The sequence below is a fragment of the Anas platyrhynchos genome, chromosome 13, assembly GCF_047663525.1.
Source record: "Anas platyrhynchos isolate ZD024472 breed Pekin duck chromosome 13, IASCAAS_PekinDuck_T2T, whole genome shotgun sequence".
NCBI lineage: Eukaryota > Metazoa > Chordata > Aves > Anseriformes > Anatidae > Anas > Anas platyrhynchos.
The window spans coordinates 16,707,937-16,725,767 of record NC_092599.1 but is presented as its reverse complement, the minus strand read 5'-3'; the positions used below and the strand labels follow the sequence as shown (position 1 = coordinate 16,725,767).

The following is a 17,831-nucleotide window of genomic DNA, read 5'->3' as shown; positions in this document are numbered from 1 at the left end:
AGTGGTAATAGGAACAACTGAAATGGAAATTTCCTGTTGGTGACCTTCTGGAGGGTAGGGATGGAATCAATTTCAGATATAGGACCATTTTCACTTAAATCTATGCAAATTACTTCAATAAAGAGTTTCTTTTTACCTTCATTGCCTTCTCCAGGTGGCTGGTAAAATGAGAGCCCCAAAGATATGATGGCTGCAATTTCCAAGATTATAAGAGTCACGTCCTGCAGCGCTTCCCAGACTAGCTGTAAGAATGTTTTTGGCTTCTTTGGGGGAATGAAGTTTTTTCCAAAAATAAGCTTTCTTTTTTCTAGATCTGCAGCAGTGCCAGCTAATCCTGTAAATTAAAAAATTAAAAATTAAAAATGCAGGGAAATAGAAAATAACCATTTATACCTGCTTTTCTATAAATTATTTCTTCAAGTACAACTACAAGCTGTACCAACCATGGCATATTAACAACAGGCAGATTTTCCATTTACATTTTGCTTTTGCAAGATGACTTGCCCTTACTTTCTGAACGGAATCCTTAAGGACTTTGTTTAGTAGTAATTCCTGTCACTTTTATTCCTAAATCAGTCTGTGAATTAGTAGGCTTACTTTAATATCTCTCTCTATATATACATATATACACATATAAACATGTATACACGTAAGCAATGACTTCTGAAAACATAATTATTTGGACTTTATGATCTATTTGGGATGCAGCTGGAATAGCTGTCGGCAGCTTTTGGTAATATCAGAAGCAGCATATCTTTGTTCAGACCTCAGGTTGATGACCTCAAAGTAAAACTCAATAAAGCATGTCATGTTCTCCATCAAAGCAACTGCTCTTGCTGCATAGGTACTGTCACATCATTGCTGGAGTGAACTGTGTCAAATTTTGTCCCTAGGAAGACAACCACAGTGACAGGATATATGTGTAAAGAAAAAGCAAGCAAAGGTTCCTTAAATCTGTATAAAAGTGTATGTTTTCTTCATGACACTTCAAGTTAAGTGCATTTCAATGTAAGGATGCAATGTAAGAATGTGAATGAAGTTGTGCTAAAGAGTTCCAACCTTTCACTTAGGTACTTTTTTTTTTCCCCCGTGTTTTAATTATATCAAGTCTGTGCATATCTATCACCTTTTCTGTTAAAAAAAAAAAAAAAAAAAAAAAAGCTACAAAATACTTGCAAATGTTCAGGTAGAATAACTGTGCCTATATACTGCTCTCAGCAGTATAAGGAACTGAAATAAAGTAGAGAGGTTACAGGTATCTGGGTATCTGTCAAATAATATTTTCATCTGTTGAAATATTTACAAAACTGTAGGTTTTGAATGCAATCAGCAACACAAAATTATTCACACTTATTCACACTAAGATGACAATTAAAATAGTTCCACTGAGGGTTGACCTCAGAGGATCACTAAAAAGGTGCTTGCAAGAGAGCAAGAGGAAACCATCCCATGCTAAAAGGCTTCCCATCACTCCTCTTCTTGCACTGGTCAAGGTAACTCCTTCCCTTCCTCTTAGGAACATTGACACCTACAGGTACGTGAAGAATGGAAAGCCCTCTTACAAGCATCTCCAAGACATGAAGCAGAAGAAACGAGGATCCTAACGTGCTAATGACACCCAGCTTTATGTCCCAGCCATTGAGGACTGGCACTGCTGTTCCCAGCACCACGGTGCACACATGCCAGCTGAAAGCACCAGTCCAGGCATAATTTCAAGACCAAAGTGATGCTTTGCTGAAAGTATCAATCCTGCCACAGTACAGCCACAGCCGACTCACCTTTCACTTTGAGTATATAATTACAACTGCTGTGTAGTTTCTGGTTCTTGGTTAACTCATCAAACTTTCATTTCAGCTTCTATGAAACACTATCCTCCCCTCCCAGGTAAAGGCATGCTGTAGTTATTATTGCCTCGCTCAATTTAATTTTCAGTACCTACTGCTTAGTGAGACTACAACACAGGTTGCAGCTACTACAAAGTGTGCCTATGCCTATCTCTGCAATTCAGACAATCACGTCAGACTTCTCAGCTCCTCTGTGAGTTCTCAGTCAGCTTCCAATGCAGTCTAAAGGCTTTACCCATGTGAAATGTGAATAGCAGATGATGAGCCATTTGGGTAGTTACCCTTTTATGAACCAACGTAGATCAGAGAAGTTAAGGCAACAAAGGTGGGAGATCAGAGGAGTCACTCGCCACTGATGGGATCTGACATAGGGACAAGCCTTCAGGAGGAATGAAACAAGTCCAATTTGATCAGCTTCCAGAGGGCTGCAAAGCCCTTTAATACAAAACAGGGTTTTCACTAAAAATAGCATGCACAATTTGTACTAGTTCCCCAAAACATAACCTGCCCCAGATACTGCAGTGACTTCATACACGAAGGGGAAAGTGCATCAACACTGTTGACAGTGGCAGGAATTTCTGGCAGAAACATTCATATAATGCATCTACAAGCAGCAGAAAGACCTCAAATGCATATTGGAAAGCAGAAGAAAAATACGTCTTCAAAAGGAGTATTTCCCAACACAGAACATATGTGCACAGCAGCAGGCCAGCTCCAGCAGGTAAGCAGATGACTGGGTACTCAGCTGCGGGAAGCCATGGCTGAAACAGCACAGGAAAGAGCTGCCCTAGTTTTGAACAATTCTAATTACATTTACCTAGCCTTTTACGATGAATTTACCATTTTGCAAACTGTGTTATGTACTTTATCGTCAATAAGCCACAAAAGGTATGCATGTCCTGTCCTATGCTGCTAATCATAGCACATATGGTATTTCATATATACATACTAAGAAGCTTCCAAAGCAAAGGAAAGAGAGAGAGACTGGAACTCAAAGAGCTGCTGCTTCTCTAACACACGTATTGTCCACTGACACTGAAATTTAGGAACCATAAGTTTGAGAACTAGACTGGGCATAAAGAATCTATGTCCACCATAATTTTCCAGTCTATGTAACCTATGTTAGATTTTAGAAATAAATTTTATTTAACTGTGCTCTTTCCTCTTTAATTATGGCATTTATTTTCTTGTGAATTATTTAGAAATGCTGGAAAATGAAATTCATTCTATTTTTTTTTCCCCTCCCTCTGAATATCAGGAGCTGACAAACTCCTGGATTTCCAGAGCAAGAGGAAAGGAGAGCATGAAGAAATACAAAGACTGATGATGAAGTCACATCTTGACAGCCCTAAGTGTTACTGCAGAGATAATAAGGTCAGAAAGGGACAATAAAATATGTAGAGAAGTCAAAGCTGTACACAGAGGTACTGCTAAGGGAAAGAGCACTGAGAATCAGAGGCGAAGATGCTTACTTTGCAAAAGTTTCCATCAATTCTCCATGGCATTGCCAGAAGAAAGTACACAGGGGCACCCCTTATCTTTTCAAATCTTTTTATTCAGAAATGCTACTTCACATAGTCCTAGAGGTGGTTTAAGCAAGCCGAACTTTGCGGCTTGAAGAGGATTAGAGGTCACTCGCACTTTGTCGCACTGGCGGATCTGCGGGATGCTGCTTCCCAGTGAGTGCACGCTGACAGGCAGTGCAGATGGTAAAAACGTCAATTAGCACAGCAGGATCTGCAAGTGGACATCTGTCCTCACCATTACTTTAACCAGGAGATGGCATTCCTGCTGCTAGACTTGCTTTTTTCCCTCCCCCTTATTACACATACTTACTTCACTACTGTTCTTGAATTTTTTTTTTCCTCATTTGTCCCTTAGTCTATGTATTGACTGCTGTGACAATAATGATAGAATAGTGCAAATGAGAGCAATAAGAAAAATCATTTCTATATGAAGAGGAATTGAAGAAGGGAAAAAAAAAAAAAAAAAAGTTAACAGAGATACCGGTTCTATATGACCTCAGAATCCAAATGTTACTAGCAAAAGCAGAAGCATTAGATGATGTATTCTGTATGGCAATAAGTCACAGACAGGCTGGCTTTAAATTCATGTGTCCACACACACATATATGTATATATTTAAAATACTTCTGTATGTTAAGGCTATGCAACAATTCTTTGCTTGACCAAAGTGTTTTAGAATGGTTGTACAGATTTATATCAAATTTGTCTACAAATATTATGCATATGTTTAAGAAATACTGTGAAAACTGATTACTGATGCTTCTAGCACTTGAATAGTTTCTTAAGGTTTGTTTCCAAAACTTTTCCTCCAAAATTGTTTGCAATTTGTGAAGAACAAAAGATTAGCTAGAAAGCATTTTCTATGATACTGTGCAGTATATTAAATGGATTTCTTCTTTCATCTGGCTTGCCTTTTTAACACTTTTTTTTTTTTCCCCAATTGTTGCTTTTTGGAGGGAGAGAATGATTAAAAATCTGCAGAAACAACAATTAATGGTTTTTCCCCGTTCCTTATCTACATCTGTCAGTTACTGCACACTGAATATAAACCCATAATTTCAATTAATGCTTCCTGGAAAATTGTTTTTCTCCTGACAATCATCTCCACTGCAACCAAACGGAGCATCACAAACAGGATGATTTTGATGCTGCAAAACAGCAAAAGCACATCACTACTACAGCAACTGGGAATAAATAGATAAAACTTAAGAGAAAGGTTCATGTTCACTTAAACTATGAGATGAAAAATGGAAAAATTATATTTTACTAATTGTGCAAACAAACCATTAGTTACTTTTATAACCTCTTCCCCACATTTTCTGACTGTCTGGGGAAAAAATAATAAAATAATTAAATAAAATAAATAAAAAGTAATAAAATAAAATAAAATAATAATAATAAAAAATTCAAATACCAAAACCCGTAAACGGGAATTTAAAACTCACAATATCTATAAATTCAAACGCAAAAAAAAAATGTTCAGCAAGGACAATAAAAGCTTTACAGTGATGCTGAACATTATTAAATTTCTATTGAAATTAATACTCAGAGGTTAAAAAATGAAACCACAACTTTTTTTTGGTAATTAACTCTACTGACAGATGCAACATGCATGACATGCATAAATTGTTCTTATGACAACAGAGACCTATGTTTCATATCAAGCTCCTACCACCCAAGTCTCAACCTGCACCTTCAAATGATCAGCGTTTCTAGCATGACATTACCGAGGTATTCACTGAAACCTAAAACAAAGTATCACTTTGGTAATTATTTCATTTCTTTGCCTAGTTTTACAAGTTCCATTTATTTCACATTTAACTATGAAATGATCCCTGCCTTTACTACTACTACACAACCCTTTAATATAATTTGCCCGGGTCCACCAACCTCTATAGATTTTGTGTAAATTTTCTAAAATTCAGTGGGGATTAGAAACACTAGCCCAGTTATTCTGCTATTCTAACACAGAAAATTCAAACCCACAATCTCATTTTACATTTTAAACAGAATTCCATTCTCAGGCTTTAGAAACAAATTTATGTTTACTACTCTTCTTTTCTCCCTTGACAAAGCTTCTCTTGACAGCAGGTCTTCATTTCTTCCACTTCAATCTAAGAAGTACTATCAGTCTTGTGAGGGAAAGTGCTGAAAAAGTAAATTTTTGTAATTCTAACAAATAGCTAGTAACTAGGAGATTTAGTTTGAGATCTGCCTTAGGCAGATCTAAGAAACTGGGTAAGGCAAGGAACCATTGGCAACAAAATGACTGTTGTTATGGTTTTGATCAAAGGCTCAGGAAGGTATATTTTTTCTCTTATAACTGATACAATGATGTCAACAAGCACACTATGCTGTAATGTAACAGTAGTCTCACACAGCTTACTAGGTCATGAAGTCTTTGTGACCCTCGTTTAAAGGGTGTCTAAGTAAAACAAACACCCACTTTGGTACCAGCTTTGCCAAAGAATTCTATGTTGCACTAGACTACTTGTTTCACTAGCACAATTCATTTATTTACTTTTTAATAGTACAAAGGCATCAGACACGCATTCACACCTAGAATGGATGCCTCTGTGACCTCCTAGTTTTATCATGTATCATTTCATCATATGCTTGAAAAAGTTTTTCATGCAGTCCATTGAAATTCTGTTTAGACCATCTTATATAAAATCAGTTAAGAGAAGCCAGTCTATCAGTAGGGAAGTAATGAGAGCATTTACTAGTTTCAGCAAGCTGAATTGGAATTTCACCAGTGAATGAACCTCAATGAATAATAATTTCCTTCTAATCTCAGAACAACAAAGCTGACTGTAAAGCATAATGAATCTCATTACCTGTTTTCATTAATATCACTTGCTTATGTTTGTTTACATAAATTGTAAGAAATCTGTATAAATTTTAAAAGCCTTTGGAATCACAAATCATCCGGCACGTGTCCTGGAAGCTTTACCCTGCTGACGCTACTATTTCTACTAGTCCCGCTGGCAGTGCTGCCAACCGACCTTTACAGGATTCAAAACCCCCCTGAGCCAAATGCTTCACAGCCAGAGCTGAATAGCCAGCATACAGAGGAGAGGTACACAGAAAAGGCAGAACCAGGAAATGAATTAACTGCCCCTCTGCTTCTCCATTAATCATCCACCCTCTTCGCATCCGACAGCAACGACTGGCCAAGTCACCATGTCCTGTCCTCTTGCCTCCTGCCCTGGCTTCAGCTGCCACCCTGCAGTGTCTGTACAGCTTCAAGCTGACTACAAAAACCCTTACATAAGTCTTCACCATTGCAGTTGCATCCAGAACTATTACTCTGAAGCCACACCAAGTATATTACATCTCCTAAGCTCTGTTTTGTTCTTTGTTTTTAAATAAGGTAACTGAAGAGCTTAACATCCTATTTTATATGCTGACACATCTAATGTGAATGCTAGGAACAGATAAATAACAACAAATAGCATTTCTACAACGAGTTTCTCTCCCTCACTCTCCTTCTAGGTGTAGAAATTGATGAGCAAATTAGTCTCAGCCTTATGAGACAGAGAAAGACTGCAGTTCTTGCCCCAGTGGTGGCAGTTCAGGAGAGTGAATTCCCACCTCCTGGAACTCCTGATTTACACTCAGCTGCAAGATACCATGCAGTATTTATTGCTGTCAAGAAGCAGTGCATGCTCGGAGACAGGTTTCATTCATTTCCTCCATCTAGCCATTTTGGTTTTATTTCTTCTGTCTTCTAGTTTCTTCTAATTTCTTTTTCAAGTAAAATTACTTTGAAGAGAAATTATTAACCAGAAACAAATAATTTACCTAAGATAACTAATAGCAGCAACACAGAAATGGTTCCCGATACTGACTGTAATGTAGCCAAAAAAAGCCACACATCTGAAAGACATGCTCCAATTTCATAATAATGTAATGACTGGACTAGTGTGCAGGGCATTACCATGAGTCTACATCAAGGCAACAGACAACATATCAAATATTAAAGGCAGGATCTGCATCCTAACAGATGACCAATATTCTTGCCTGAACAGACACTGAAAAGCTTTCCGCAAAGGCTCGTAACAATGTCTTCAATGAGAGCTGAAGGTCCAGTATGTAAGAAGAGGGATTAGGATTCCTCATTTACATTTGTACTGCGGTCAGAAGTACAGCTGTTGAGAGGGGAGGCAGAAAATCATGCCACTAGAAATCATTTCTTCAGCTTTTACTCTACTCAAGCGTCATTACACCATTTATGTGTCTCATCCTGTGCATTACAGATGGTTTTCTTTTGTTCTGTTGGGGTAGTATGAGGTACAATAAAGTTGCTAGACTCTATGCCACAATGCTACCAAGTACTAATGATCAAGCAGGTATACCTTCCAACCAGCACCTACCAGATAATAAACTCATGCAGAATTCCTTGTTGCATTACATATTAAAAAATATCAGTGCAGATCTTCATCTAGCATTTAAAGTTAACCAAAACACTATGGAGGGGCTTTCCTGCAGCTAAGCCATTCACAAGCCAGCGGGACACCCCGCAGATGCTGAGCACTGTGGGGTTGGCTCAGTACCACGTACCCTCAGCAGCTTACCAGTTCTGGGCTTTTTGTAAGAGAGGCAGAGGGACTAGGGTAATGAGAATGGTTTTTATCCCTTTCTTCAGGGGAAAAAAAAAAAAAAAAAAAAAAAGCAGATAATTGCAAATGTAGTCAAAGCCTAGAGATGGTTTATTCAAATGTCTTTTTTGGTTATTTAAAAAAAAGATAGTATTTTACTCTGACATTATGATTTATAGTGTATAAATGCCCTCTGCACAGGCTTCTATGTCACCCAAAAAATGTCCAATTTCCTACTGAAGTGTAGAAGTGTAAGACGTGGCTATTTCAATTAAGTTCACAGAAAGTATGAGGGAAATACTATCAAAAACATGGTGTTAAAATGCTGTGTTATAATATGATTGTTCCAGATCATTTGAAAGCTTTTTCTTGCTTTCAAATCAAATCAAGCAAGACTTACTACAGCTTATAAGAGCACTCACTGGCTATCCTGTAGGATCAGGGTGGAAAAGCCCTAACATATGAATCAGGTAATTGCAGGGAAAAGCAATCATATGAATTTAACAGAGAAGATCCAAGGTCTCAGATAAGGAACAGAGCAAGTAAATAAACACATACAAAAAAAAAAAAAAAAAAAAAAAGTTGAAAGTCTTCCATAATTAACACACTTTCATCATATTCATAACTGCTTACCATCACTCTCACCAGATCCTACACAAAAATTCTTCATTTCATGCGTGTTGCTAACAGCAATCATAGGGATGAAGGAAAGGGAAAACAGACCCTGAAATCAGTCTGGGATTCTCTGTTCCCACACCACGGTCTGAGCAGTGCTGGTGACAAACAAGCAAGCCCCCCTGGTTGCTATAGAGGCAGCTTCTGCCTGGCCATGCAGATACACTGCAGCCTGGGGGAATGCAAGTCCCCCAGCAGAAACACCACCATCAGTCACAGTCCTAAGGGAACTGTAGAGCTCAGGGAGGTGCTTGCATAAAGGCATCTCCTGCCAGCTGGGAGCTTTGCATGTGCAAGCGCTCCTGTGAGCCCTGGGGTGAGCGCAGCCAAACAGGTAACTACCTCTGGCCCCCATCAGGACCTGAGGTAGCCATGGGCAAGTGGTAGAGCAGGGAACAACATCAGGTCCATGCTCGGGATCCTGACCTAACAGTAGAGAGTGAGAAAAGAAAATAGAGCCACATTTCCACCTGCACATGTGCCCAGGCCTATACTTACTGCAAACAGCTAGTGAGGGTGACATCACTGACACTGAGCCCAGGGACTCCTGCTATTAAATAACACCACCACAAAGAAATCCAGAATTAAAAGATTAGCTACTAGACTTCCTACTGTTCATAATGACAAAGAGCCTTCAGCTTTGATTTTTCACATTTCTTATCACAGACTTTTGAGTCAGTGCAGCATTAGGCCTGTACACACTGAAAATGCACTAGGCCTGTCTGCACTAGTCTGAAAGATCCACACATCTCTTTCTTGGACCTTTACTCTTATTATTTGTCACTGCAATCACCATAACTCTTTAGTATAAGCAGTTCCGAGGGTCTATCGTTCATATTTATTTGATGAAGTTCATAAGAAAGACTAAAAGTAACATAGCTAAATAGCATATGCTCTCATAACAACAAGAGATTGGAAGAGAGGTTTCTTGTGGATGAGGCCAAGAATTTGTAGGTTTAGGTAGCTCACTCCTCATATAGATATTTTTATATATGAATTTACACATATATATTAAAATAAATTAAAAGAAAAATCTTATGTTCTGAAGACAGAGACACTTATTATTGTGATGTCCACTAGGGAGACAGACTAAAAATGCCAAAATATCCCGCTTTACTAAGTCTGCTTCTATAGCATGATTCTCTCCCCTCCCACCCTTACTTAAAAAAAATAAAAAAAATCAGTGAGCTGTGTTTTTCAGAGGTGTTACCTCCAAGTGCTGCTACTTGGCAGCTCTTAATTTCATTGCTATCTTTGTTATCTTTGTCAGTGTCATCTGCTTTTCCTGTGAGCAATGTCAGCTTGTCAGCTGCACAGCAACTGTACCCTCTTCAAGCTGTGCCTATGCAAGAGACAGAGCACTTGCTGTAGTGTATCTTAAGCTGCTGTGCATTCAGGAGAGTATTCAAGATATCTAAAAACAAAAACAAGTGAGAACACTGAAGAAAAAAAGAGTGCTATGATCATTATGCCATCTGCAAGCAACATTAAATGCCACTATGCTCCTGCATGTGACAATGATGTCACTTAAACCACAATGCCCAACTTGTGAGGAGACAGTAAGAAAATAAGATGTATTTTGGGCATCCAATGGATCATATCCTGTTGCTCAGGAGCATTAAAATAGTTAGACCCTTTAAACCTCAAACATAGTCCACATACTGTGAGCTGTTACCTGCATAACACTCCGCATCACATTCAGTGTTACCTGTCTCCATCCTCTTCAGAAACAAGTGAGACCCATCCTTTAACTCATCATCTGCCTTTCCTGTACCACGTAGACTTGGAGGGACAATAAAAATGAAAGAAGTTGTAAAAATTCATCCAACGGTGCTGGAATGAATACTATTACACTGAACACCTCATAACCAAACAGAGATATACAAAGTTTAGAGACACTGGGCACTGTTAATTTAGCAAGTCAAACAAGCTCCCAACTGCCCAATTTCCTGCATGAATTAAGAAAAGATTTGAAGAGAAGAAGGTCCCAAGACTTTCTAGTCTGCTAGTAATTAGTTAATTCAATTCCTGAAAACTGTCTGGGTGTAAAAGAGCAGTAGAGCAAAGAGGATTTATCATCAGCAGCAGTGTTTTAGTTGGGCTGATGGAACCATTGGAACAGGCCTCATGAGATGCCTTCTTTTGGCCATGAAGGCCAACAGCATCCTGGCTTGTATAAGAAGCACTGTGGCCAGCAGGGCTAGGGAAGTGATCATCCCCCTGTACTCGGCTCTGGTGAGGCCGCACCTCGAGTACTGTGTTCAGTTTTGGGCCCCTCGCTACAAGAAGGACATCGAGGTGCTTGATCAAGTCCAGAGCAGGGCGATGAGTCTGGAGAACAAATCCTATGAGGAGCGGCTGAGGGAGCTGGGCTTGTTCAGCCTGGAGAAAAGGAGGCTCAGGGGCGACCTTATCGCTCTCTACAGATACCTTAAAGGAGGCTGTAGTGAGGTGGGGGTTGGCCTGTTCTCCCACGTGCCTGGTGACAGGATGAGGGGGAACGGGCTGAAGTTGCACCAGGGGAGTTTTAGGTTGAATCTTAGGAAGAACTTCTTTACTGAAAGGGTTGTGATGCATTGGAACGGGCTGCCCAGGGAAGTGGTGGAGTCACCACCCCTGGAGGGCTTTAAAAGACGTTTAGATGTAGAGCTTAGGGATATGGTTTAGTGGAGGAATGTTAGTGTTAGGTCAGAGGTTGGACTTGATGATCTTGAGGTCTCTTCCAACCTAGAAATTCTGTGATTTTGTGATTCAAAGACTTCTCAGCCTTGTGTAAAGCATAATAACAGGGGTGTAATACCAAGAGATGCCTTTTCTAATGCTGTGAGAAGTGTCAAAGTTTTCTTGACTCTTATTTTTGAATGACTAGCAAGTATAAATGGCAACCAAAGCAATCCCGAGATGTAGTGCGGGATATAGCTTTATTTTATTCTTATCCTCACGTGCAATAGAATGTTATTAGGAACTCAACACCCACAGACTTTTCCTAATTTAGCACACTTAAAAAACATAAAGAATAGACTCTCACAATATGAAAAATATATTGTCAATCACCTTGATTATCTCTCAGCATAACTAATCTTATCTGAATGCAATAATCACTAATGAAGTTCTCCAGATTCTTTTCCAGTGCAAAGCAAATACTAAATTAAACTGTAAGTACCTCAAGGAAGGAGTTCCTTGCCACCAGCTACAATAAGAGTTCAAGTCAGAGCCAGTCAAGGACAACACACAACAAATTTATGCACAACAAACTGGTCCCACTTCAAAATCAAATCTTAATAGAAATATTGTAGAACACATAAGACTTAACCAAGGTTTGTTCCTAAATTTTCTTCACAGATGAATTTCAGCAGCAAAATAGATGAATCTCACCAACCTGTATTCCACTGTTTATTGAGTACATAACTTCCACTGCATATTCTGTAGAAAACTGAGACTCTGACTGATCCACATCTCATCTCACATCTTACAGCTGAACTGGAAACCCTCTCACATGGGAGGGCATTCAATTAACTACAGAAACTGAACTGGATTAGCTCAGACCTCTGGGAATTCAAGGTAGCAGAGGCAACCACGAGACAGAAAGAGTAAGGGTGTGTAGCAAGCACATACCCTGGAAGATCCTGAAAGAAATGGACTTCATATCCAGACCCCATTTCTCATTGACAACAGAAGCAGGAAACATTTGAAGGATACAAGGATTCTATACAGATATCTGGCAACCCAAAAAGACACTGAAAATTGCTCAATTACAAAGAAGATCTGTTCAAGGAGACATTAAAATGGAAAGCATTTGTATTCAAATCTCTCGATTTACTTGGTCACAGGATCTATGCATTCTTTATGTTAAGAATTACTCTTCCCTATTTTGTCTTCTATGGTTTGAGAAGTTGAAAACCTCGTACATCTTTTGGCAAGTGGACTTTCAAGAGAAGATAAGGCAATTCTGCTACAAAGCTCTGACAGAAGAATGTTCACATCACAAATACTTAGGAATTTGTTCTAGACACATTAGCGGAAATCAAAATATTATACTGTATAATAATAGAAGCAACAAATTCATATTAACAAGCATCCCTGGACAGCTTCGGCAAGTAAACAAAAATCACATTTTCTTAATGTCCTCTAAATAACCCCTACAGTTATTAATTAACCTTCATTAAATATTTGGAAGCTTAAATTTGTATTTAATATGAGATCTCAAATTAGAAGTTGCTTAACCAATTTATGGCTTAACTATTTTAATTGCACAGAAGTTACCTATATTTACATCGTGCTAGCTATTTCATTTTCGTTCCAGCCCATTAATTCATTGCTTTGCTTAATCCAGCTCAACTGGGAAGAGGCACTCTTAATCCAAAATAAGACCATCCATACAAAGAGTTAATCCATAATGGTTAATTGGGAAAAGATGTTCCAGAATAAATCCACATGCTAAAATAAGTAAATCTCTTAGACTGAGTTTGAGATTTAAACCACTTTCCCCTCAGCTTCAAAGCTGCTGCTAAAGACAAATACTTCCTCTTGCCACAGTGATGGCAATACAGTTATTTGGAGCTGAAGCCACACATCAGGCAGCAGAAGAACATAGTAATTTACTTTATCAAATTAGAAGTAAATTATTTCAAATAAGAGAAACAAGAATACTGAGACATGAAGAAACAGAAAAAGAGATTAAAGAAAAGCAAGTAAAACCAACTTTATCATTATATCAAAATGGAGCAGAATTCACTCAAAGACATTTTGTCATGATGTAACAGAGGCATATATTTATATAACCACTGCTCAGAGACTCCATTAAATTCCCTGCTCAGTCAATGGAGGTTCTGCACTCAAATATGGCATGAGCCTACAAGCAGAGCAACAGAAATATGACTTTCAACTTTTTGCCTATGTCCAACTGTCCTATCAATTGAGCAGCCCCTCATAATTTAGAATTTATTCTTAGTCATGATAAACAACTATATTTTTATTCAATCTCAGGTTATCAAGTTCATAGAACAGAAGTAATTGGAATAAGTCTTAAAATATAAATATATACACACACACACATATCCCTTTTCTAACCAAAATGCCAATTTCCCCAACCAATCTTTCAAAAAACCTGGATGATTCCAGAAACGCAAAATATGATTCAAAAGTATTTTGTCAACTGTGAAACCATTTTGTTTATAGCTGCAATGCAGCATTCTCTTCAGAACTCTTCATCTCACTTAAAGGATAAAATGACCCAACTGCCTAATCTGTTCCATCATTATTCATTAATGAAGAGACTGGGCCTAGAGGATTGTCATTGCAGGACAATATTATATATATATATATATATATCATTAATACATTCCTTAAGCATGGCACACATTAACACTAAAGAAAACATGAAAATCAGAAACTTTTGATGTCTGTTTTATCAACATTTAGAGAACATTATCAGTTTAAATAGTACCGATAACTTATTATTGTATGAAATAATTTTGATTAACATAGAAGGTGCTTGAAATGCTTTTCAATATGATGAATAGGGCTGAGGCTGAAGTCGTTCCTTTCAGGCAGACATCTTGAGCATGCATTTATTTTCTACAGGTTATGTAAGTGGTGAACAGAGATGAACCGAATTGGCATGCTGAAATATTCAGGACACTCTACGGCAGAATCTTTCCCCCTCTCTCTAGTGCCCTAATTCTGTTCTGCCTTCTGTTAAACTTGTTTATATTTTTCCTTTTCTCCCTATTTGCCTCCTACATGTATGTCTTTTGCTAATTCTGAAGCTAATCTTACCAGACCTTCCCTCTTCCCTTTGTATCCTTTTCCAGCCTACCACAGTTCTTTCTCCTTGAAACTTCTTACTCACTTTAGAGAAATTGCATATCCTCTGATGACACTATTGTTATTTAACTTTACACACCCGTATTTATTTATTTATTATGAAAAGCATGAGCACAAAATACATAAAATTTCAGATGAACAGTGTGTAGCAAAGATGGCTATGGAATGCTAAGTACTTAGCAGGCTTATGAATGACATTCAAGAAAAGCTCTTTCATGAAAACAAAATATTGTAGGACTTTGAAAATCTTAAGAAAATACACTTTGTTTTATTATAATAAAAAATAGCAGTGAACAAAGCTTCAAAAGGAAGACTTATGTGAGACTATTAATACTGAGTACCAACATTGCTTTCCATTTAGGTGGCCTAAAGATTTTAGAACTTATTGGAAAAATAAACAATTCCTATTATTATGAAAACAGGAAGCAGGCTTGCATAAAATAAAAAGACAGCATTAATCTTTTAACTTCCTGAGCTTTGTTTGTATCACAGTCTTTATTTGCAATTAAGCTTAGTGCATCTGAAGTTCACTGTCTGCCAAGCCTCAGAAGACTGATACAGCCCAGGATGGGTAATTCAGGCTCCTTTTACACTGACCTACCAAACTCTGACCTATCAGACCTTCCTGGTAAAAGTGAGAAGGGATTACAGTTTCATTCAGATCTTGATACCTGAGCAATTCATTCAACAAGGGTACCAATTATGTTCGATCCCCTCACCTTTCCCCCTATATCTGGACTGGACTGATTTGCCATGGAGGGGTAATCCAGTGTCATGCAGAACTTAATCATAGTGAGCTAAGATGAAAGGTTCTGGGTCTTGAAATTGATCTTTAGTTCATCCAGTTCGTTCATTTGTTATAATTCTAATGCTATCAAAACACAGGGTTTAATCTATAAATAGGTATCTACCGTACACTCACATGCAGTGAGGGTGATGTACACGAACACTAAGACTATCATCTGCACCAATGAAAACAAGCGTGTGAGAACATTTCATAGAGCTCGCGTGTCCTTTTGGGCTCACCTCCACCAAAACACAGATCTATGTAATATGAAATACATACATTACATTTCTCTGCCAATGGTTGGAGATGGGTGATAAATTTAAATGATGCAAAATATCAGTTCAGTCCACCTAATATGCTTTTACCTTATCACTACAAGGTTATTTAAAAGCAATGTACAGGAACACATTCAATAATATCTAACCAGAACAAATGCACGCTATTTTTCTCCAAAATAAAATAAAAATGGTGCCCTGGGCATTCATCATTGTGTTCTCCATTTCCGTGGCTAGAAAGGACTGCTCTGCCTGCTTGCAGCATCTGGGCCTTTGACCCCACCCGCCTCACAGTCGCAGCCCTAAACTCACCTAGCCCTGATCAGGTAACAAAAGCAAAGCCCCATCACAGCCTGGGCTTCAGCAATAGCCACACACTCCCCACAGGACTCTGTATGCACCTGTGCAGGCCCTGACACCTGTGGTGTCCTCACTTGGTGGCTGACAGTCACAGGCACGATTTCCAGCTGCGGTGAAGATGCAGAATTTTTTAGGACTACTTCACTTTATAAAAACTTAATTTACAGCTTGATCCACTTCTGAGGTAAGCAGCGTTTTGGAGCAGGGCTGTGCAGGGGGCTTAGGACACAACAATGCTACCCAGCACTTGCTGCTGCCACGAGCAGCTCCCTGCCCACAGCTGGGCACCCAGAGACCCTCCTGCCTTCCCTTCCACTGCAGCACACCACACTTGCTAGGACAAACGCATCACAGCAAACAGAGGTAATTTTAAATCTCACGTAAAATTGTTAAAAATACATTAAAAAAAAAAATATTTACAAGTGACAGTGGCAGGCTGATGCTGTTACTAATTCTCCATGTCAGTCCCCACCTTGGAAATTATTTTTCCTTATAATGTATCTTTAAGATGTTCTCTCTTCTGCTATGGTTTCATTGTACATTACTTTTTTATGCACTTCCCCCTCCCCCCCATTAATCTGGAGTGCATCTGCTATGCTTTATGTAATGCTGCTTCATGCAATGTCATAGGACCCAAATACAAAACCTCAGCAGGAAACTGCATCCCAAGATTTTGCCTTAGTTGATTTTAGAAGCTGTGGCTTCACTACCAAGGCCTCAGCTTCATAAACTGGAATTCCTTGAGGCTGAAGACAGTTGAACCAGTCTCGAATCCCAGCTTTATCAAGCTGCTGCCGTCAACATCCTTGACTTGTCCTTGAAATGGCTTTCTACAGCCGTGACTCACTCTGCTACAGCACTCATTTTACTGGCAGAAAATAGAACTGAGTGATACAGAGTTAACCATGGAGAGACGTCGTGCAAGGGACAGCAGGGAGATTCCTGGGGCATGAGGAAGGAGCACCAAGTAATCAGTGTTCTTGCTATTAAAAAAATAATAATAAAAAATTACAATTTAATTTTCCTGGCTTCCAAAGCACTTCCTCGATTCCCAATTTCATTTGTGTGTAGGAGAATAGTACAGCCAAGCTTTCCCCTTAAACAGCCATTTGGGTGGGGAGGGGGGGGGGAAAGCAGACAGCAGGAAGTATTTGAATCAAATGAGCACAAGAGAAAATAACAAATTGCAAACAGGCAGCTAATTAAGCTGTTTGCAGGCTACTTTGCTCTTTGCTTACATCAGTAGGTTACTGATTGGATATATGCTTTTCAGAAAAAAATGCCTTTAAGAGTGTATTGTATTTATTAAAACTTTGGGGTATAATTTTCCCACTGATATGAAACAAAGGACCAAATGTTCACGTGGTTTGGTAGACCATAAGGATTTCTTCCAATAGGGAAATTGTGTCCGGAATTTGCCTTCCTATAGACGAAGCAATATGTCTGGAAGCTGCAGCTACAGGAATGATAACACAGGATGTTTTCTGGAACATATTTATTTACCTGAAAATCATGCACGATTTTCAGGCTGTTTGTTTCCCAATAAACATTAATAATCTGTGATCTGTGTGATATCAAAGCTTCTTGTGTTCTCTCCTTCTCCTTTGCCCGCCCACAAAATGCTTGTAAATGATGATTAGACATTAGTCCACTATCTGGCACAGCTGGGATTTGAATCATGATTGGAGACCAGCAAAACACAAACATATTTTAAAAGAAAGCAATTTACATCTTGATTTGGCATATCCCATGTCACAAGTCACAATGAGCATCTGTGAGTTCATTAATTTCCCCTACAGTTCATGTGCAATAGTGATACAAAAGCCAAGTGTAAAATACCTCATTTCCCTTGCCTACCCTATGGTCAGCTCCTGAGCCACCCGGGCATGTCTCCAGACCTATTTGCTAGTGCAGTTACACAAACAGCTGGGTTGAAG

General features: G+C 38.7%; 1 protein-coding gene across 25 annotated transcripts in view; it reads right to left on the bottom strand.

Annotated features, from left to right (window-relative positions):
• ATP2B2 (ATPase plasma membrane Ca2+ transporting 2) overlaps nt 1-17,831 on the bottom strand; it is a 420,614-nt gene that overhangs the window by 126,953 nt on the left and 275,830 nt on the right. For 24 of the 25 annotated variants that reach the window (XM_072044123.1, XM_027467734.3, XM_038185709.2 and 21 more), the window contains one exon: nt 137-334. In XM_072044123.1, the coding sequence (XP_071900224.1) occupies nt 137-334 (198 nt within the window). Of the gene's footprint in view, nt 1-136; nt 335-10,321; nt 10,380-17,831 lie in introns of those variants that run through there. The other variant, XM_038185718.2, reaches the window with a different exon arrangement.